Source organism: Dromaius novaehollandiae, chromosome 2 (genome assembly GCF_036370855.1).
Source record: "Dromaius novaehollandiae isolate bDroNov1 chromosome 2, bDroNov1.hap1, whole genome shotgun sequence".
Classification (NCBI taxonomy): Eukaryota; Metazoa; Chordata; class Aves; order Casuariiformes; family Dromaiidae; genus Dromaius; species Dromaius novaehollandiae.
Window position 1 is genome coordinate 18,950,716 of NC_088099.1, and position 8,192 is coordinate 18,958,907.

The following is an 8,192-nucleotide window of genomic DNA, read 5'->3' on the forward strand; positions in this document are numbered from 1 at the left end:
GTAGCCTTGGAAGCCTCTTCCAGCCTCCTTAGTTTGCTGAGTGCCTCTAACCACAGAAGACTTAGTAATTTAAAGTAAAACACCATTCTGCGCTAAACCCATCTGTTTTCCTGCCAACAAGCAACAAGGTCCCTTCTCTATTCGAAGCAAGAACTTAGTAAGCCAGCCCACCCTGCTCCAGCAGACCAAAATTGTGGCAGGTCCTCTCTATGTGGACATAACGTGTGGCTGTTAGTGCTGCAGCTTTGCTTCCTTTGTAAAGCAGCTGTGTCAGCGCTGCTGTCCTGTGCGTGACGGCGCTCCCCGCCCGTGGGTAGGCAGAGGGTCCCAAATCCTCTGAAACATTACATCCGCTCCTAGCAGCACATGTTATAAAAATGACTACTGGAATTTGAGTAATCCTTATTTGGCAGGAAGATTCAAGAACGCGGTTTTGTGTGCTCTCCAAGTGCTGTCACAGTGCAAGTAATTAACTGAGTGCGTTCCTTCACGCACGCGCCCTGTGAACGTCCAGCCGCACAGCGTGGGCTCGGCCTTTTATTCAGATAAACATATGGGCTTGTTCTGCTTTTTGATCCTCGATTGGCTAAGCACGAATTCAGCTTTGTTGGAAACAAGCTTGAAGCAGGTTCTTCTGTGTGTGTGTGTTCTTGTTGTTCTTTACATACTTTGTTTTGTGGTCCTCGTTACTGACGGCTGCTTTTGTTTGTTCCCCCCCTTTTTTTTTTCCTTTGTCCGTTTGACTTCCCCAATATGGCGTGTGTGTTGCTACCAGTTTCTATTGCTCCACCCCCTCCCCCTATGCCTCAGTTGACTCCACAGATACCTCTCACAGGCTTCGTGGCCAGGGTGCAGGAAAACAGTAAGTTTGGACAAGCTGAGCTGTTAAAGGGTAGAGCCTACTTTCTTCTAGCATGCATGGCTGGCAAATCAGACTCTATTTCGTTTCCTTTTCCGGAAGCTAATACCATCTTGCATTCTAGTACCAATATGCTATTGGAACTGAAGGGCACACTCTTCAATATTTTATAACACATGCATGATTGTTACTGACCCATTTAAGTTCTGAACTCCAAATTTATTATAGAAATACAGTCTGAAGTATGTGGCATCTGCTTGGTGTGGATATAAAAACATATCTTAATAAAAATATTAATTTCATGTTGAATCATCCTTCCTGAGACTTTTTTACCTGGGATAATTGATTAGTTTTTACTAGAAAGGCTTCAGTAGGCTGTCAAAATATGCACTGTATATCCATTGACTCTACTGTAGTAGTTTTTAGGAAGCTGTACAGTCAAACAGTTGAAAACGTGCAGTTCTATCATCTAATGCCATTACAAAGGAGCTTGTCAGATACTTCTCTCCTCAGCTTTTCATTACCTATTTCTTTCCTCTGTTCTCTAGCCAGGTTTCCCTACTGAGCTCCTTCTAGCATAGGTGCCGAGTAGTGCGCCTGTTGTGGGGACACCTTTGCTGTAGGGAGTACCTTGTAGTTCTTCAAGCAACAGAGCGATTGCAATGTAGATGTGGTCTGAAATAAGTCTAAAGCATTCTTAAAGTGCTTGGGAACCATAGTGAAGTGTGCAAGAATTTCAGTAGCTATTACTACACACTGATGCTCCAGCATATGTTTATGGGCTCTCAGTCCTGACTGTTGCTACTATTGCGCTTCCAGCAGACCCTTTAGGTGGCCATGTTCAGAGCATTCTTCTAGAGATAAAAGGCAGCTTTCTGCATCACATTCTAAAAAAAGATATTTGGGTATTATGCTAGGTAAATGGTAAGAACCCAGAAGAGTATGCCAGAAAATTGTGTTGAAAAGCCTTTTCAAAATTCAAAGCGTAGAAGCAGACACACACCTACTAGAAATGAAGGTTACAGAATGTCTTCACTTGCAGATAACCTTGAGAAAGTTGACACCTGTTTCTGAATTGTTCCAAGTATTGTCCTCCTGGAGATAAGACAGTGCTTGGGAGAGCGGAGATGAAAAGGACAGACTTAGTGTTAAACACACAAGTAAAATTAAAGTTGACTTGTGAATGAAACTCTGGCAGAAATAGCTAAAGCTTGAAATCCAGTCTAGGAAATTTTATTTTTATTTTCTTTCTTTTAATAGTCCCTTGGGTTTGAAAGTTATATAACGAGTATGGCTTTGAGCTGCTGCTGCTGCTGCATTTTGGAAGCAGGAGCGCATGTAGCTGTCTACGCATACACTCAGCAAAATTGGCTTTAGAGGCCATTGTTGGGTTTTGGCATAGTGTGCTAGACCTTCATCTGCCTTATCTTCTACAAAAAAAAAAAAAAAGCCTACAGGCTAGTGGGGTTAAGGAGACGTGGGTAGGCTTGTCTTTTATGGGAAAAATGTTTCTTCCCTTATTACGAAGATTGTGCTTTTGGGAAGCGACATCCTCTGCTCTGTGGACTTCTTTCAGAGGACTATGGCAGAGGGCTTAAACTGTGTAAGGCCAAATTTTTCCTGCGCCCTACACCCTAACTGTGGGTATCTCCTTCAAAGGGGCTTTCCATCAGCGTGTCTTCTGCCCAGAGACAACTGATTGTGTGTAAATGGCTGCACTATTACACCCAGTCCTTTAAAAAAGGAGTCTGCTGTCTCCATTTAAAGAATAGTGGTATGAGCACATGCAAGAGAAGATGCTGGAACTTCCAAATTTGGAGTGATATAATTACTTAAAAAAAAAAAAAAAAAAGTCACTTTACCCTTTCTCATTTAGTGTGGCTTTCTGTATGTTCCCCCCCCCCCCCCCCCCGAAAGGTAATGCTTTTCTAGAGTTTGCCTGTTTTAAGTTCAGAACAAGGAAATGTCTAGGTTAAAATCCCAGAAGGGGGGATACTTCCTGTGGGTGGCACTTGTCTAATTTTCTGTTCCATTCTCTCCTCTTGTTTAAATGTGAAGTTGAATTTGTTTTAAACATTTCCCATAAAACATGCAGCTTTTGCGTTGCATCTCAGTTAGGGTATGTGTTGGTGCTTTCACACTTGCATTTCCTACCTTCTCTCTCTCTCTCTTTTTTTCTTTTTTTCTTTTTTCAAATAAGCAACTTCATTGTTGAATAAGTACAGCCTTTTGCATTTGTTAAGGTAAGGATTTCTTAGTATCTCAAAGGATTGTTTCAATATGATTTTTTTCTGAATGTAGATAGAAACTAAGGGGAGAAATACATTTTGTGGAAGATCTGCCAAAAATACTGCACAAAACCAGACCGTTTGTAAATAGCTTTATTTATGTGTCATGTGTCTGTGTTGGATTAATGACTCCTGCCCATGAGCACTATTTAGTAATACGGGCAAAGCATAGCGTTCATCTGGCCAAAGGCCTGAATTGTTAGTCTGTCTGGGGGAGGCATCAGTAATGCAGTGGTAGCCAGTCTTACTGATGCAGAGTTATGGGGGATATAGCTCAGCTAGTCATGAGGAAGAGGAGCTTGGGGTCCTAGGTGGAAAACAGCATTAGCTGCTTGAGGCAAAAGAGTGGGCTGAGCAAGGCATGTAGTGGAGTGCCAGGGCTAACGGGCAGCCTCTGCCTCCACAGCTCCTGACATGTGCTTGCACCCCTTGTGAGGGGCATGTGGCTGAAGGGTCTAAGGTTAGTTACTGCTGGAGTAGTGGCCAGGCAGAAATCATGAAAAGTACTAAAGCAAACAGAAACTCGACTCCTAATTTCCAATGCCACTGTAACCAGCAATAGCTAAAACTTCACTCAGTGCTGTGTTGTTCTTTCCTTGCTCTTCAGCTTAGCTTTCTTCTCAAAATTAGAGCACTGTTTGCCAATAAATGCAGGTCCCTGTAGCTGAGCAGTAACACCCTGGAGCAGCTCTCCTAAGCTAAGGACAGCATTTCAGGGAGCGGTTGCTGATGCTGGTTCAGAAAGTGGCATTTCTGTGGCTGTTAGTGCTGAAGCAATGACCCTGTAACTTGGATAGAAGCTGAAAATGAGACCTACCTTGCATGGGCTGGGGAACTGTTACATGTTTTGGAACAAATTTTGAGCTGATTATTCTTTCTAATCAAATTCTTTCTAGAGTCACAGTTTTTAACCTTTGTATGTTTTTAATTTGCAGACTCCCCAATCTTTTGTTATTAAATCTGTATCCCTATTTAGCAAAAGTTGAGTGTAGTGACAGTAGCTACCTTTCAGTAACTTCTGGCTTCATAGCTCCTAGACCTAAGGCCATGTATGGTGGCTTGGAAACTGCAGATCTGAGGAATAGGATGAGTGGATTGATGTCTTGCATCTGAGTTCTCCCTCTCTACTCTGCTACCAGCTGCTCTGAATGTTACTGAAAACTATATTTGATAAACTTATTTGAGGAGTGATTTGCACCATAATGCCTTTCTCTTTTCCCTTTCCCCAAAACAACTTGTAATTGTGCTGATTGGAGAATCTCAGGGCAGGGATTTAACTTTTTGGATTATATACTTAATTCCTTGAGCATTTTTTTTCCCCCAAGAGCAGCAGCTGCCTGTTGTAGTTTGCCATTCATTAACTGAATCCTGGATGTATGCATACACACAAGCTCTTCTGCAAGATAAGGACCTGTGCAAAGCGCTTCTTCTGCAGATGGATTATTTTGCTTCCTCTTACCTGGTTAAATCTCAAGCACCTGTCTCTCCCCCTGGGTTTTTTTTTTTTTTGAGTGTTTTTTTTTTTTAATCTACACCAGATCTTTTTTCCCCCTTTAAAGCTAGCTCTCAGAAGAAATCCAGTGAAGCAGTGTTCAGAAATAAATTAAAGTGATTGTATAAACAAAGGATTTGTTTAAAAATCATCAAACGGCTGGTGCCATCCTGAGGCCTGTTGCTGCCTGGCTCAGAGGGTGCCGCTCGGAATCCGCCCCTAGCTCCTGCTGCAGCTAGCCCCAGCGCATGGCCGGGCGAGCAGGCTTTCCTCTCTGCTCGCGTTCAGCTTACACCCTGCAGCATGTGCTTTGACTCTAGTAGCATTTATACATAGATTTGACCACTAATAACAAATGTAGCTGTATGTTGTAGTTGTTAATACAAAGTCTCTGTTTCTAATCAGTGCATGGTATTATAGTGCATGTTATGTGTGGCATTCTCCCCCCTCCTTTTTATCTACAGTATACAGCCTCAGGTTTTTTTGTCTCTGTGCACTGTTTTTGATTAAAAAAAAAATCTTCAAACATTTCTAGTTGCTGATAGTCCGACTCCTCCCCCACCACCACCTCCCGATGAGATGCCGATGTTTGATGACTCTCCTCCTCCTCCACCCCCACCCCCTGTGGATTACGAGGATGAGGAGGCTGCTGTTGTGCAGTACAGTGATCCCTATGCAGATGGAGATCCTGCTTGGGCACCTAAAAATTATATAGAGAAAGGTAAGAGAGCATTGCAACTCTGCACTACCACAGCGTCAGAGGATTAATGGGTAGCTGGAGAGAATGAAGGACTTAGCGTGATGAAAACAAGCATTGTCCTTGCTCAGTCAAAACTAAACATTCTCTTCTTAGTTTGTAAGTGATTGCACCTAATGTGATAAACTGTAATCCTCCTTTGGAAGGATCTTGAAATACCTCCAAGTACTCTAGACTGAAAGGATTAAAAAAATCTATCATTACAAGAAGCAGATGTAAATTGGACTGCTGAGTTGCTGGACTTTATCTATGGCTACTTCAGGATTGCTGGGCAATCATCTAGAAATAGTTTTGCAAAAAGGCCAGAAAGTCTGAGTTCTGTTTATTCCATCAAATCAGATGTCTAGAGTGGATCATTAGTCTTTCAGCTGTAAATTGTAGTGAGGCTTCACTGGGGACTTACTGGTGATTCTAGATCAGCTGACTATAACTATGCTGAGATATGAATTCATATAGTAAATGCCTCTTCCCATGAATTACTGAGATGCTGATTTCCTACTTAAAGTTGCCTGTGTTAGGAAAATGCCTGGTTTGTTGACAAAAGCATTGCAAGTTTTCTCCTGATCTGGCTGGTAGTAGACAGAACTGTATGAAATGTGTTAGTGACCAATAATCTGTCTTCGCAACAGCAGCAGAAACTACTATGTTTCATCTTTACTACTAGCTGGACTGTCTGCAGGACATACTCATGAGATGAAAATAACTAATATACTGTGTCATTATTTGCTAGACACTAAGACATCTTATTTCTGAGAAAAGATATGGTAGTTTCTTGGAATCTATAAAACTGATCAATTGCATAATGTTAACTTTTTCTGAAGGATAAGGCTGTGATGTTCAAAGTTTGTATATTCATAGTGGTAGCTTTTAATTCCAGTGTTATCGGTGGCTATATTTTCTTTCCTCATGGAGATCATACTTGCTTTGTTAATTGCACACAGTAAATGGGAGGTTCATAGAGTAGTGTGTATCCACTAGGCAGACAGTGTAAAATAGCCGATGTTGCTGTAAATTCACTTCTGCTTTTCCCTACAGTAACTTTTGTACTTGCACTAATAGCAGCCCCTTGAAAGTAATGCCCAAAACTTACTACCACGTAGAAACTCCATAGTAAAGGCAGGAAATAATCCATTTCTTACAGTGGTTTTCAGTAGCTACATTTATAAAATCATGCACTGAAGTGCATACTATATAACTGTACATTTTTTTTTTACCATTCTGTAAATTTTCTTTCTATATAGGACTGTTCTGCAGTCTTTCTCTAATAAGGAGATCCCTGTGCAGGGATCTATAGGCCTTTGAAGTAGTCTGACCAGAAATGTCCATACTTAATTTCATAGTTTAGTTTTTAAATGTCCCTATGCACTATTTTACCATATCTCAGTCAGCTGTACCTCTCCAGACCAAAAATTTAACTGAGCATTCAGTGCAGTCACCACCTACTTCTTACTGGTAGCCATTAATCTAGGAAAGGTGAAATTTCACTTCTCTGACTTAATGCTGAACAGGAAAACCATGTGTATTCAGCATGGAAAATCCCAGGATAGCTAACTAGTCTTTAAAAAATAATAATAATAATTGTACTTCAAGAAATTTTAATACTGGTCTATGCTAAACTTGTCCCTATTCAATCCACAGTTGTTGCTATATATGACTATACAAAGGACAAAGATGATGAGCTGTCATTTATGGAGGGTGCAATCATTTACGTGATAAAGAAGAATGATGACGGCTGGTATGAAGGAGTTTGCAATCGAGTAACTGGCTTGTTCCCTGGGAATTACGTTGAATCAATCATGCACTATGCCGATTAAAATCTTTTGCTTTTCAAGTTGGGTCTTGTATTCAGTCATACCATGATTATTTACAAGGGGTAACCAAAAGCTAACAGAATTGTCTTAATATACTTTCAAAAAAAAATATGCCCATTTCTTCAGGCCATACTGTTTTAATGGTATGATTGAATGTCCACCTCTCTAAGTCTCTGGAGACAATATGTCTTACCTGATGGCAATTTGTAAAACAAGCAACTGTCTATTACTGGTTATACTTATTTACTTATGCATTGTTAATTTTATGACCAGCCTAAATATTCTGGGGAAGTAGGGTATAATATTTAATGAACCATGATTCAGATTGTGCCATTACATTTTTCAGTACAGCATGGTAACTAACACTACGTTAGACTAACATATTAAAATCTGGATGAGAAGTTTAATGTTAGTGCTGGTCATATTACTTTTTGTTTAGGCTCTTTGCTCATTCTTGAACTATATTTGTTTAAAGCATGCATACAAACTTATGTATTGAAATATACTTTTTTAAAAATCCAAGATGCTTCCAATTTGTTGTAATCTTTACCTGGAGTATTCTCACTAAAGTCTATTACAATGAGTTGTTTGGGTCTAAGGTGTCCATGTGAATCAAAAAATGGGTGGTCTTATGTATGTGTAATTTGTACCCAAGTTTTTTTAATGAGTAAATTTACATTATGACTTTTTCCATTCATAAATATATAAGTGAACCAAAGGTCTTGTCCATTACTTTGTTGGTTTGCTTGGCAAATAAGTTTGGAATGCTAACGTAGCAAAATCATGGTTGTGTTATCCCAGGCAATGTACTAAAAAGCAAATGTTTGTAACATGAGTCTATCACTGACAGAGGGCAAATAAATTAGATATGAAACCTGAATTACCCACTCACACAAACTCTAAAAGTTCTTTTCTTCCAAAATTAATTTTAGCAAGGGTTCTTGATTGAATCTGGTTATCTGGATACAGTAAGTTGGACAGTGTC

General features: G+C 40.2%; 1 protein-coding gene across 7 annotated transcripts in view; it reads left to right on the plus strand.

Moving 5' to 3' along the window:
* Window positions 1–8,087, plus strand: part of ABI1 (abl interactor 1) — an 84,799-nt gene extending 76,712 nt beyond the window's left edge. For 4 of the 7 annotated variants that reach the window (XM_026101624.2, XM_026101628.2, XM_026101625.2 and 1 more), the window contains 2 exons: window positions 5,175–5,360; window positions 7,035–8,087. In XM_026101624.2, the coding sequence (XP_025957409.1) occupies window positions 5,175–5,360; window positions 7,035–7,210 (362 nt within the window). In that variant the 3' untranslated portion in view covers window positions 7,211–8,087. Of the gene's footprint in view, window positions 1–775; window positions 863–5,174; window positions 5,361–7,034 lie in introns of all 7 variants that reach the window. The other 3 variants (XM_026101627.2, XM_026101622.2, XM_026101623.2) reach the window with 1 other exon arrangement.
* Window positions 8,088–8,192: the final 105 nt, after the last annotated feature.